Source organism: Coregonus clupeaformis, chromosome 27, assembly GCF_020615455.1.
Source record: "Coregonus clupeaformis isolate EN_2021a chromosome 27, ASM2061545v1, whole genome shotgun sequence".
Lineage (NCBI taxonomy): Eukaryota > Metazoa > Chordata > Actinopteri > Salmoniformes > Salmonidae > Coregonus > Coregonus clupeaformis.
The window spans coordinates 1,152,999-1,166,927 of record NC_059218.1 but is presented as its reverse complement, the minus strand read 5'-3'; the positions used below and the strand labels follow the sequence as shown (position 1 = coordinate 1,166,927).

General features: G+C 42.9%; 1 protein-coding gene across 1 annotated transcript; it reads left to right on the top strand.

The window, feature by feature from the left end:
* The first annotated feature begins 7,517 nt into the window (after positions 1–7,517).
* LOC121541509 (tubulin alpha chain, testis-specific) lies at positions 7,518–13,685 on the top strand. The gene is made up of 6 exons (XM_045207996.1): positions 7,518–7,658; positions 7,806–8,028; positions 8,150–8,298; positions 12,361–12,513; positions 12,681–13,208; positions 13,320–13,685. The coding sequence occupies exons 1-6, from the start codon at positions 7,656–7,658 to the stop codon at positions 13,614–13,616; spliced, it is 1,353 nt and encodes a 450-aa protein (XP_045063931.1). The 5' UTR covers positions 7,518–7,655; the 3' UTR covers positions 13,617–13,685.
* The last annotated feature ends 244 nt before the right edge of the window (positions 13,686–13,929 follow it).

Genomic DNA, 13,929 nt, shown 5'->3' with positions numbered 1-13,929 from the left:
GCAGCCGTCATACCGCTCAGGAAGGAGACGCGTTTTGTCTCCTAGAGATGTATGTACTGTGCAAATAAATCCCAGAACAACAGCAAAGGACCTTGTGAAGATGCTGGAGGAAACAGGTACAAAAGTATCTATATCCACAGTAAAACAAGTCCCATATCAACATAACCTGAAAGGCCGCTCAGCAAGGAAGAAGCCACTGCTCCAAAACCGCCATAAAAAAAGCCAGACTACGGTTTGCAACTGCACATGGGGACAAAGATCGTACTTTTTGGAGAAATCTCCTCTGGTCTGATGAAACAAAAATAGAACTGTTTGGCCATAATGACCATCGTTATGTTTGGAGGAAAAAGGGGGTTGCTTGCAAGCCGAAGAACACCATCCAAACCGTGAAGCACGGGGGTGGCAGCATCATGCTGTGGGGGTGCTTTGCTGCAGGAGGGACTGGTGCACTTCACAAAATAGATGGCATCATGAGGAAGGAAAATTATGTGGATATATTGAAGCAACATCTCAAGACATCAGTCAGGAAGTTAAAGCTTGGTCGCAAATGGGTCTTCCAAATGGACATTGACCCCAAGCATACTTCCAAAGTTGTGGCAAAATGGCTTAAGGACAACAAAGTCAAGGTATTGGGGTGGCCATCACAAAGTCCTATAGAATCCTATAGAAAATGTTTGGGCAGAACTGAAAAAGCGTGTGCGAGCAAGGAGGCCTACAAACCTGACTCAGTTACACCAACTCTGTCAGGAGGAATGGGCCAAAATTCACCCAACTTATTGTGGGAAGCTTGTGGAAGGCTACCCGAAACGTTTGACCCAAGTTAAACAATTGAAAGGCAATGCTACCAAATACTAATTGAGTGTATGTAAACTTCTGACCCACTGGGAATGTGATGAATTAAATAAAAGCTCAAATAAATAATTCTCTCTACTATTATTCTGACATTTCATATTCTTAAAATAAAGTATAGATCCTAATTTACCAAAGAAAGGGAATTTTTACTAGGATTAAATGTCAGGAATAGTGAAAAACTGAGTTTAAATGTATTTGGTTAAGGTGTATGTAAACTTCCGACTTCAACTGTATGTAGCCGATCTGTGTATGGACTCTAAAACGTTTGGTATAAATATTAGTTCAGAACCTAGCTATGAACCTCAGTTATCAAATAAAATAAAATCAAATTTTATTGCCACATGTGCCGAATACAACAGGTGTAGACATTACAGTGAAATGCTTACTTACAAGTCCTTAACCAACAATGCATTTTTTTTTTAAGAAAACGTAAAATAAAAAAATAAAAAGTGTTAAGTAAAAAAATAAAAGCAAATAACTAAAGAGCAGCAGTAAAATAAAATAACAGTAATGAGGCCATATACAGGGGGGTAGCGGTACAGAGTCAATGTGCGGGGGCACTGGCTAGTCGAGGTAATTGAGGTAATATATACATGTGGGTAGCGTTACAGTGACTATGCATAAATAATAAACAGAGTAGCAGCAGCGTAAAAGAGGGGGATGGGGTGGGGTGGGTGGGGCAGTGCAAATAGTCTGGGTAGCCATGATTAGCTGTTCAGGAGTCTTATGGCTTTGGGGTAGAAGCTGTTGAGAAGCCTTTTGGACCTAGACTTGGTGCTCCGGTACCGCTTGCCGTGCGGTAGCAGAGAGAACAGTCTATGACTAGGGTGGCTGGAGTCTTTGACAATTTTGAGGGCCTTCCTCAGACACCGCCTGGTATAGAGGTCCTGGATGGCAGGAAGCTTGGCCCCAGTGATGTACCCTCTGTAGTGCCTTGCGGTCGGAGGCCGAGCAGTTGCCATACCAGGCGGTGATGCAACCAGTCAGGATGCTCTCGATGTTGCAGCTGTTTAACTTTTTGAGGATCTGAGGACCCATGCCAAATATTTTCAGTCTCCTGAGGGGGAATAGGTTTTGTCGTGCCCTCTTCACGACTCTCTTGGTGTGTTTGGACCATGATAGTTTGTTGGTGATGTGGACACCAAGGAACTTGAAGCTCTCAACCTGTTCCACTACAGCCCTGTCGATGAGAATGGGGGCGTGCTCAGACCTCTTTTTTTTTTCCTGTAGTCCACAATCATCTCTTTTAATTAACACTTTGTCTGCATGTATGTATTACAATTATAAACTTCAACAGTGTTTACCAATCCTGGTCCTGGGACATCAATGGTTACAAATTGTAACTATGCAATAGACTACAAACATGATTTAACTAGTTAAAGGCTGATTTGTAATTCATCTATACAGAAACAGAATTTAAAAAACAGTACACTACACTACACTTCCTATGCATCATGTAAATACTCTAAAGCCGGTTCAGCTCACTATCTAATTTCCTTCATTTGCATTGATCTGAAGACACAGTATAGGTGTAGTGTATTTAATCAAATGAGAGACTTAATTTCAACTAGTAGAGAATGTGAAACGCTTTATTGAAATAAGTTAATTATCCAAGTGTTATAAATACGTAATACATGCATTATAAATATTATAATTGTAATATTCTATTCTAAATACAAGTTAAATATGTACTTCAATGCACATCTGGGGTGCATTATAAAAACAGAGGAAGAAAGAGGAGGTGGGTAGAGGTGTAAGAAAGGGTGTAAAAGACAAAGGGAAAGAGGTAAGAACAGAAGAGCAGGGAAGACAGCATAAGATTCATGAATTACAGTGCTACCCTAATATTCTCAGTTCATCACAATTACATAATAGTGTCTCTAGCGGTGTCTCCTAACAGCCTTGGGCCCCCAGTTGGCCCGAAGGTTATCTTAAGAGCGGGTGAGATGGTGATGACGGGACTGGGGGTTGGCACCCTCTCTAGCATCAAAACATACTTGCAGACAAGAGACAGATGGAGAGAGATAGAATAAAAGAAACACCAGGCTTAATCATGTGAACACTGTCAGTCATCAATACAAAACTGACCTTGGATCATTTACTCTAGGACTACTACATCTCGATCTGTATTTCAATGTTAAGCGTCTCTTTAATAATACTTCCTGTTGACCCGACCAAGTGATCTCCCACCTCTGATCATGCTGTGTGTCAGCTAGTTCAGATGCGGGAGGGGTTCATCGACACAGCTGATATAACCTAGAGGATTTAGGGAGAAGGGGGGAGAGGGATGAAGTGAAGGAGAGAGACTGTTATTGAGAGAACAAGGTAGTTAACGAGACACTGTTCAACAGAAATCGGTGTGTGTGGCCTCACCTGGTGTCCACACTAAGTTGCTGCAGAGTACTTTATACTGAAAAACATGCACAGACACATGAGGCCAAACAATATAGCGTAGTTGTATAAATATAAATAATGAAGGTCTTACTATTCTCCATGGTTGGTCCTCTTGCCTATTCTTTGAAGGTGGAAGGAGCCACAGTTATACACCTGAGCCTGCTTACTGCACAACACAATCCATCAATCAGATTAATGCACAAGTGTGTGGGTTATAGGGTGTCTAAATGTTCTAAATTTTTTCAATATGGGTGACTCTTAAAAGAGCCTGTTTTGTTTTTGTACAGACATCACCCTTACCTGAACACCACCCTCACCTGAGAAGTAGAAATTGGGAATTGAATAACTGCAGTTGACATAGTTAAGTAAATGGAAGAATACTCTTATTGCAATGTAGATGGCTCTTAAAATAGCATTTGGTTTTGCATAGTGTAGTCTATGGTGTTGCCAGGGAACAGCACCATCTTCGAAGAAGTAGGAGGTGAAGATCTCCCGCACATGGATTGCCTCCTGTACTGCGTTGTTGGCCCCCATCCTTGAAACATCCTGCAGAGCAGCAGACCTCTCCTCTGGCACACGGCGGTGAGCTGCAGATCCCCTCCTGGTCCTCTTGTCCATCCTCATGAAGTTATGCAGGACACAGGTAGCCTTCACACGCCTGAATTTCCCCAGGAGGCAGTCCCAGATGGCCCTGGCCACCCAACCTTGCAGTGCCCTACACGGTAATTGTAGGCAATCGTTTTGAAGGAATCTCCAGTTACAAGGTATCTGTAGGAATATGGAAGATAATGTAATTATTAGACTTTTACATCACCAGGTCATTGTGGATTACTAAAGTATAATATCCCGTATAACAAATCATGATAACATTGGATAGATAGATGCACACACGTGTCGCATGTGACAATAGCAGGATCATATCAAGGATAGCATCATAAATGAACACATAAATACCACTTGAAGCTTGATGATGACTTGATCATTTGAATCAGCTGTGTAGTGCTAAGGCAAAAACTAAAATGTGCACCCCTTTGAGTCCCCAGGACCAGGACTGAGAAGCACTGCTCTTCATTGGGACCTCTTCATCTGCAGACAGGCTTTCACAGCTCACTGTATCTGAGGACAGAAAACCTCACAAGAAACAGACTTCATTATACTCAAATTAGACCGCACTGAATAGTACGTTACTATTATCTCCGTCCTCACTTCTAGGGACTGGAACTACACAAAAGTACCTGCCCTATCCAGAACAGCCTACTCTCTCACTTTGACAGATGGGGCTGCTATCCTTTCACCCTCCTCCATGGCTGTTAGCTAGCTACCTACAAATGCATGAATTTTTTTGTTACAGTGATAAATACATAAAGATAGGGGGGGATTGTGATACAGTGAATTATAAGTCAAATAATCTGTCTGTAAACAATTGTTAGAAAAATTACTTGTGTCATGCACAAAGTAAATGTCCTAACCGACTTGCCAAAACTATAGTTTGTTAACAAGAAATTTGTGGAGTGGTTGAAAAACGAGTTTTAATCTCCAACCTACAGTGAGGGAAAAAAGTATTTGATCCCCTGCTGATTTTGTACGTTTGCCCACTGACAAAGAAATTATCAGTCTATAATTTTAATGGTAGGTTTATTTGAACAGTGAGAGACAGAATAACAACAAAAAAATCCAGAAAAACACGTCAAAAATGTTATAAATTGATTTGCATTTTAATGAGGGAAATAAGTATTTGACCCCCTCTCAATCAGAAAGATTTCTGGCTCCCAGGTGTCTTTTATACAGGTAACGAGCTGCGATTAGGAGCACACTCTTAAAGGGAGTGCTCCTAATCTCAGTATGTTACCTGTATAAAAGACACCTGTCCACAGAAGCAATCAATCAGATTCCAAACTCTCCACCATGGCCAAGACCAAAGAGCTCTCCAAGGATGTCAGGGACAAGATTGTAGACCTACACAAGGCTGGAATGGGCTACAAGACCATCGCCAAGAAGCTTGGTGAGAAGGTGACAACAGTTGGTGCGATTATTCGCAAATGGAAGAAACACAAAAGAACTGTCAATCTACCTCGGCCTGGGGCTCCATGCAAGATCTCACCTCGTGGAGTTGCAATGATCATGAGAATGGTGAGGAATCAGCCCAGCACTACACAGGAGGATCTTGTTAATGCTCTCAAGGCAGCTGGGACCATAGTCACCAAGAAAACAATTGGTAACACACTACGCCGTGAAGGACTGAAATCCTGCAGCGCCCGCAAGGTCCCCCTGCTCAAGAAAGCACATATACATGCCTGTCTGAAGTTTGCCAATGAACATCTGAATGATTCAGAGGAGAACTGGGTGAAAGTGTTGTGGTCAGATGAGACCAAAATCGAGCTCTTTGGCATCAACTCAACTCGCCATGTTTGGAGGAGGAGGAATGCTGCCTATGACCCCAAGAACACCATCCCCACCGTCAAACATGGAGGTGGAAACATTATGCTTTGGGGGTGTTTTTCTGCTAAGGGGACAGGACAACTTCACCGCATCAAAGGGACGATGGACGGGGCCATGTACCGTCAAATCTTGGGTGAGAACCTCCTTCCCTCAGCCAGGGCATTGAAAATGGGTCATGGATGGGTATTCCAGCATGACAATGACCCAAAACACACGGCCAAGGCAACAAAGGAGTGGCTCAAGAATAAGCACATTAAGGTCCTGGAGTGGCCTAGCCAGTCTCCAGACCTTAATCCCATAGAAAATCTGTGGAGGGAGCTGAAGGTTCGAGTTGCCAAACGTCCTATTTTGCAATCTCCCCAAATAAATGCGATCTCTGACAAGGCTCGGGGGGGAAATGAAGGGTCATCCAACTCGGATTTCTAACTCGGGCCTCTTTCTAGAGCTCCGACTTTCCGACCTGATGATCACTGACGTCGTATTTTTCTGAGTTCCTAGCTCGTTTCCAGTGTTGCCAACTCCTCAGTAAGGAAAGTAGCTATTGGCTGTCCTAAAAAGTCGCTAAATGACGTCATCACCATTATTTTCATAATTGGCCATGTGCATGTGGGAGAGACAAAAAGTGAGTAAAAAACACCCTACATTTACATCCTGCCCTGAATGTAAGCCATGCCGGGATCAGCCAGCGGCGGCTTCCCGCATGCGCCATTCATTTGCAGTCTGGATGCAGAGAGGTGAACATCTCCTGCTCTGGCTGCAGCTGGGAGGGACTGCTGCGTGAGGACTGGGCCGCCTGTGAGTGCTTTAGGACTGGGGTGGGCACGGCAGAACCCGCTGCTCGTTGAGAAGAGTAAGAACGATACGTGCTTTCACGTCAGTCTCCAAAAGTCTGCAATAACACCAGAAAAAGTCGCTAGATTTGTCGCTAGTCGCTTTTTAAAAAATGTGTCGCTGGAGGGGTCTGAAAACTCGCTAAATATACCAAAAGCTTTACAATGATAAATGCTCTGACTTTGTAGTTTATATACCCCCAACTGCACTTGAGTAGGGAGAGACTCCATAAAATAACAGAAACTCTATACTTTTTCATCATTCACCACTCGATTCATCCGACGTGCATCAATCACTCCAGGAATATTTTTCATCTCTTTAACATCTACCGGTACTTCCCAGGAGACGCCCGACATTACACCCTTGAGGGGTGCCCTGTTCCGAAGAGAAACACACGACACGTCGAACTTTTCAAATCGGGAGAGCCGTAACACACGTTCCTTATGATCCGCAGAAGTACAAAAAAATCAAAACAAACCCGCCTCTCGTGATCCTCACATACTTCACTTTAACCATCACTCTCTCCACCAGTTTAGATAGCTCAAATGGATTCTTCAAGATTGGTATTTCGATAAGCTGCTCCTCATTAACAAACCTTACTCCTACAAGATATAAAGGGACATTCTCCGCACTGTACCCTACTTTGCTCCTTTTTCCATTCTTTTGAACAATACTCCAATACTCCTTGATTCTACCGCCATTAGATTCACAATCCACTTCATTGTCCGCCTCCGCCATATTTTCGAATCTGTCGCACCCTCAACTGTTCACACCCCTGAATCGTCCGCCATCTTCGTTCGCTCGCTCTCAGCTAGTTCCCAGTTGTTTTGAACGCGGAAATATCTTTGTCGGTTCAGTTGCCGGGCTCTGTGAAGATGATTTACTGCGTAATGAAACGCGTCACGATGCGTACGGGGGCATGTCACACACAGACAGACAGACGCAACCAATTGGGTTGAAACAAAGGCGGGGCTCATTCTGGGGTGTATATAAGCGTGAATCGACGTAATTTTCAAAAAGATTGGGCAGTTGACCGTTGCTAGTTACAGAGCCAAGACAGACGTTTGTTAGCAAGCTAGCCAACTGCGCATTTGTTTTTTTTTCGACCATAACTGAAGTTCATACTTTATAGAATCAAAATGGTAAGTTTCATGACGAAAGTAACGTGGCTAGCTCGACGGACGAACAAACTAATTTAGGTCTAGCTAACATTAGCCAGTCAAGATAATTATTTAATTGGTTACAACATGAACATAAATTGGGCAGTTTTTGGTTTTATTCCCCCACAGCGTGAGTGCATCTCTATCCACGTTGGTCAGGCCGGTGTTCAGATCGGGAATGCGTGCTGGGAACTGTACTGCTTGGAACATGGGATCCAGCCCGATGGGCAGATGCCCAGCGACAAAACCATCGGCGGAGGGGATGACTCATGCAACACCTTCTTCAGCGAGACTGGAGCGGGAAAACACGTCCCTCGTGCAGTGTTTGTTGACCTCGAACCAACTGTTGTTGGTAAAGGACGAAAATAAAGTTGGTATTCAGATGAGAATCTACGTAACGTTAGCTAGGAAATGTTACCCGTCTAAAAGGCCGGTTTAAGAAATCCCGCCTGAACTGTTGTGATTTTCCGTAGATGAGGTTCGCACTGGGACATACCGTCAGTTGTTCCACCCCGAGCAGCTCATCACTGGTAAAGAGGATGCCGCCAACAACTTCGCCCGAGGCCACTACACCATTGGCAAAGAGATCGTCGACCTGGTACTGGACCGAGTTCGCAAGCTGGTTAGTAACGTTTGGAGTCATTTTGTTAGCCTGAACTGAAGCCATGTGCTTCCAATTCCTAGTTGTACAGCAGCGTTTTTTTTTGTGTGGGAACAAAACAGTTAAGAGTAACGTTAGATTATTGTATGGCAGGGCTCTATGTAGGCTGGACACATGAAATTGTTAACGTTTTTCTGTGATTAAAAACTAGGTCTTTATTTCCGCCATGGAGGCCAGTTTAATAATATTACCTTATGGCCCAGCTGGTTGCCGTAGTTTTGAAGTAATCGTGAAAAAAACAGGCCTTATTTTAGGGCAATTTTCACCCTGCACCAACTCGCCTTCCGAACGTTCTAGTCCCAGCCCATTGTTCTGCGTCACAATGCCAGCTTCGCTATTGTCGGCAATGAGACCAGCCCGCGTTTAACCTTGCTGGTTTACCTAAGGTAACTTGTTTATTACCAAGTTCACTGTTCTGTTGTGGTGACACGATGGCTGGCGGAAAGCCATTAAAGGTCAAACATTTTCTGGTCATGGTTAACCATATATATTTTCTTCAGAAAAGATGTAAACCCTAAACAAAACGCATGTCCCTGTCCTCTTTTTCAAGATGTGGCCGATTTAAACAGCCAGAATACATTTTTAAATTATGAAATAACCATAAAAAAAAAAAATGTTGTTTCTAAATGGCTGCTGGGTAATTTGATATGCGTCAATCTTCGTTCGTAGGCATCGAATTGACCGAATGCTGCGCAGGTTCACCCGAAATGGGTAGGTCTAGCTCATTGATATGTAGATCTGACGCAGTTGCTACCTCAGATTGAGCCTAGCAAGTGTTTTGAATGGGGTATGTATGTAGTACCCACAGAAGGCCACAGGGAGTATAAAGAGAGCTATAAACAAACTGCTTTTTGCCTTAAAAACCCTAAACCTAACAATCACATTTTTCCAAATCAGCAGATGTCACAAAGTGCTTGCTATACAGCCTTAACCGTAATCTCGAATTCTATGGTAGGGTAGCCTAGAAAACATTGAAACCTATTTTAGTAATAATATTATGACAGTAAATACCATTATAGTACTAAAGCATTTATTATAATAATAATAATATGCCATTTAGCAGACGCTTTTATCCAAAGCGACTTACAGTCATGCGTGCATAATTTTTTTTGTGTATGGGTGGTCCCGGGGATCGAACCCACTACCTTGGCGTTACAAGCGCCGTGCTCTACCAGCTGAAAACCTGTCTAGGCATATATTTTTGAATTAGTTATATTTATTATTGCAAGGCAGTACACTTGATAAACAAGGCACGTTTGTTTTAATTTTCAAATGTGGTTTGAACCGGGTGACCTAGTAACCTCTATGTGAAAGTCCAGCAATTGGCGTGGGGCAGGTTTGAGACTGATCTAAGGAATTAACAAGAAAAATGCACTTTATTTCTCAGCTGCCTCACCAATGTCTTTACGTGAATTAATAACTTTTAGTTGCTAAATATTTCCAATAGATGGCAGCATAAGACCACGAAGCATCAGTTGGGTTACAAGCAGCAATATGTTAACATAAAATAGCATGCAACCAAAGACTGTCCCATGATTTTCTAAAATGGTCACTCATTACTTTACAGTTAGCTATATATCTCGTATTAGGCCTGTTGCTTTTGGGAAAGCAAATAAATAGTGACTATAGCAGGTATTGAACCCCGATCAAATAATCACTAGTCAGATGCGCTAACCTCAACCCTAGCACACATGCATTTGGCTACTTGTGCGAGAAGGCAGAAGGTGTCGACGCTGGTTGATGAATTTGACAATGAATGTACTAAGGAATTAAAACATGAGCATAAAAACTGTTAATAATAAACATGAATCATCATTATTACTTCACAATAATCTGTTAAATGCTTTTTCCTGTGAGGGGAGGGGTGTATCAAGGGAGGAAACTAAACTAATCTTCTGCAATTTCATTTGTGGTCTTGTGCTGCCATCTATTGGAATTATTTAGCAACTGCAGTAGTACTGAATAAAGTGTATATCCTTACTAAAGTAGTAATTACTAAATACATTTATTTAGATGGGTGACATTATCTGCCAAAGTAACATCCCCTTTACATATAAACTCAGCCACTGGACACACACTGAAAACAAGCCTTTTTTAAAAACAAATCTGGTAGCTCAAACAAGCCTTTGCTGAGCAGTTTGTTTTCAGGGGTGTGCCATCAGTCGTCGGTCTGCCTGCCATGTCATCAGAGGAGTAGATCTGAGAATAATGAAACGTTTATAAGTTATTGCCACGCTTTCACATAAAGGCCTAGTTTACATTTTATTCATTTAGCAGACTCTTATCCAGAGCGACTCGGGTTAAGTCTTGCTGCCCCATTGTTTCCCTATGGGAAAATACATTTCATTAATTTGTTATGGCCTCGCACTAGCTAGTGTTCCAGCTCAACCAACGTTATTTTGGCAGTTTTTTCAGCCTTGGGTGAATTTTGGCTTGTTCTGTTGTCCAGCCAACTCAAGTTGAGAAATGTAGGCACACATAGAAATATAGGAACACAATAAAAAAGATTTGCTTTAATTAATTTTACTAAGTCGCACTGTAGAGCCCTGTATGGGGCAATATACAAACTTTTTGAGAAAAATATAGAAAAATAAAGTTGTATCGAGTCAATGTATTTATTGATGAATAATAGTAATGAATTGAAGGTTATTTGTTGATGTAAAAATCTAAATATACAGATTATTTATTTTAAATTTATATATATATATATATAAAAAAGTTTAAGGTTGTCATTAGATTTGGTGTGGGGTAGCCAGAAACTCTGGTTAGGAAAATGGCAGCTGAAAAAGTTTGAATGCCAATGCTGGCGGCATTACATTTGTTGGTCCACTGGCCACTGTGGAGGGTAGATACATTTTCTTATACACACACACACGTGGCAACGTAAGCCCCTCAGCCCTCGTTTGTGATAGTTTGCGAGTGTACAGTTCTTCTCACTCTGGGGCCTGAAACGCCCCATAATTCAATTTGCGATGATTGTACATCCGTTAAAAGTCAGCCAAAACTTAAAAGCAACATCAATATAGAGAAGTCAACATACAAGTGGAAGTAAAGACAAATGTAAATAAGTTAGAAATTGTGCTACTAATGCACATGACGGCACAAACCGGTATCGTAAAAGTTATGTTTGGTTAGCTTTTGGAAACGTTAGCTAGCGCATACAACTTTCCCTGACATCACACTTATACGTTGTAATTTTCGATTTACCTGATATTGTTGGATGGCTAGCATTCGATGTCTGCGGATGCGTTGTCTTCTAGCCAAGATATGAAATCCAATCATAATTGACTGTAGAGCATATAAAGCACACACAACAGCTACCGGTGGTTCCATGATGACTGAAAACACAACTGTGGTACGAACAAGTGACACATTTCCGGGCAAGGGCTGTTCATTTGATAATGTATTAATTCCTTGCCCTGCAAGTGTCAACGCATCATACGTCATCAGAAGTGTCCACTTAATTTGAGGGCTGAGGGGAGAGTCTGACTAGACGTCTTCTCTTCCCAAGCAGTTGTAACTCAAACATAGAAAAACGACCTAGCTTTTGAACAAAACAACGTAAATAGCCAAGAAACACAAGGTCAAAGTCTCACTTCAGTAGACTTTATTTTCAAGTAAATTAGACCAACTTGTATGCCTGTGCCCAGCGCTTCTAAAAATGAATCTTTCACTCAGCTCTTCACGTGCACACCGCCCCCAGCCAGGCAGTGTTGCAGCACGAGGTGGAATAGGATTCATAGTTCTTTTGACTTAATTTACCAGCTATGAAGCAGAATGGCGGAATTTGAAAACAGCTACTGCAGCATTGATTTTACTATAAATGTGATCATACTTTTTAATTCACAAATACGAGTGAAATGCTTGCACTGTGGAGCCCTGACCACCCGCCAACGTGGCTGGTGAAATAGACATCTTAGCCGCCAATGCCAAAATCTACCTGCATGTGGCGGGTGTTAATTGTAGGCCCTGACTGCTGTACAGGGTTGTAAACCTGTGAGGCCTGTCTCTTTCTCACCCCAGTCGGACCAGTGCACTGGGCTTCAGGGCTTCCTGATCTTCCACAGCTTTGGTGGTGGAACTGGCTCCGGCTTTGCCTCTCTGCTCATGGAGAGACTGTCTGTGGACTATGGCAAGAAGTCCAAACTGGAGTTTGCCATTTACCCTTCACCTCAGGTATGGCAATGGTTTAGTGTACTTGCTCACATTAATATTTGGTAGATTTCTACATTAGCAAAATAGTATTGTACTTAATTGTCCTGTACTCAACACTTCTATATGGAGGTTTTCATTATCAAAATGTGACACCTAATGACTGTTCTACCTCTTGTGTGTGTGTTCAGGTGTCCACAGCTGTGGTGGAGCCCTACAACTCTATCCTGACCACCCACACCACCCTGGAACACTCAGACTGTGCCTTCATGGTTGACAACGAGGCAATCTATGACATTTGCAGTCGTAACCTGGACATTGAGCGCCCCACCTATACTAACCTCAACAGGCTCATTGGCCAGATTGTCTCCTCCATCACCGCCTCGCTGCGTTTTGATGGAGCCCTCAACGTGGACCTGACTGAGTTCCAGACCAACCTTGTGCCATACCCCCGTATCCACTTCCCCCTGGTCACCTACGCACCTGTCATCTCTGCTGAGAAGGCCTACCACGAGATGCTCTCTGTGGCAGAGATCACCAACGCCTGCTTCGAGCCCGCCAACCAGATGGTGAAGTGCGACCCTCGCCATGGCAAGTACATGGCCTGCTGCATGCTGTACCGTGGGGATGTGGTGCCCAAGGACGTCAACGCTGCCATCGCCACCATCAAGACCAAACGCACCATCCAGTTTGTCGACTGGTGCCCCACCGGCTTCAAGGTAAACAAGCAATGGGTTTATTCATTCACAATGATCTATGTTCCTTAACCTTTTCAAGTATAATTGGTTAGTCAGGTTTTTAGACCATTTTTTTCTTCTTGTGCCCTACAGGTAGGCATCAACTACCAGCCACCCACAGTGGTGCCAGGTGGAGATCTTGCCAAGGTCCAAAGAGCCGTGTGCATGTTGAGCAACACCACAGCCATCGCTGAGGCCTGGGCTCGGCTTGACCACAAGTTTGACCTGATGTATGCCAAGCGTGCCTTTGTGCACTGGTATGTGGGAGAGGGTATGGAGGAGGGTGAGTTCTCCGAGGCCAGAGAAGATCTGGCTGCCCTGGAGAAGGACTACGAGGAAGTGGGAGTGGATTCAGTGGAGGGAGAGGCTGAGGAAGGAGAGGAGTACTGAACCCTGACCTACTGATAGACCAATGTTTTACTGTTGATTGTCAATTTTAATAAAGTTGTTTGGTCCATTCTCCTGTGAATGATCATTTAAAAACCTTTCAAGTAAGCAGGAAAATATGGCAATATCTTTCATACCTAATTTTGTTATTCAACTAAACATCTGCACAGTATACACAATACAAAACATTAAGAACACCTGCTTTATCCATGAGACTGACCAGGTGACGGCTATGATCACCCTTATTGGCGTCATTAGGAAATGTTCCTAATGTTGTGTACTCAGTGTATAACTGTCCAGTTGATGGCAAACACAG

Excerpts from the sequence above, each read along its gene's own strand:
- LOC121541509 (XM_045207996.1), top strand. Across the intron at positions 12,514-12,680 it reads CCATTTACCCTTCACCTCAG|GTGTCCACAGCTGTGGTGGA; the intron begins GTATGGCAATGG and ends GTGTGTGTTCAG. Across the intron at positions 13,209-13,319 it reads GGTGCCCCACCGGCTTCAAG|GTAGGCATCAACTACCAGCC; the intron begins GTAAACAAGCAA and ends TGTGCCCTACAG.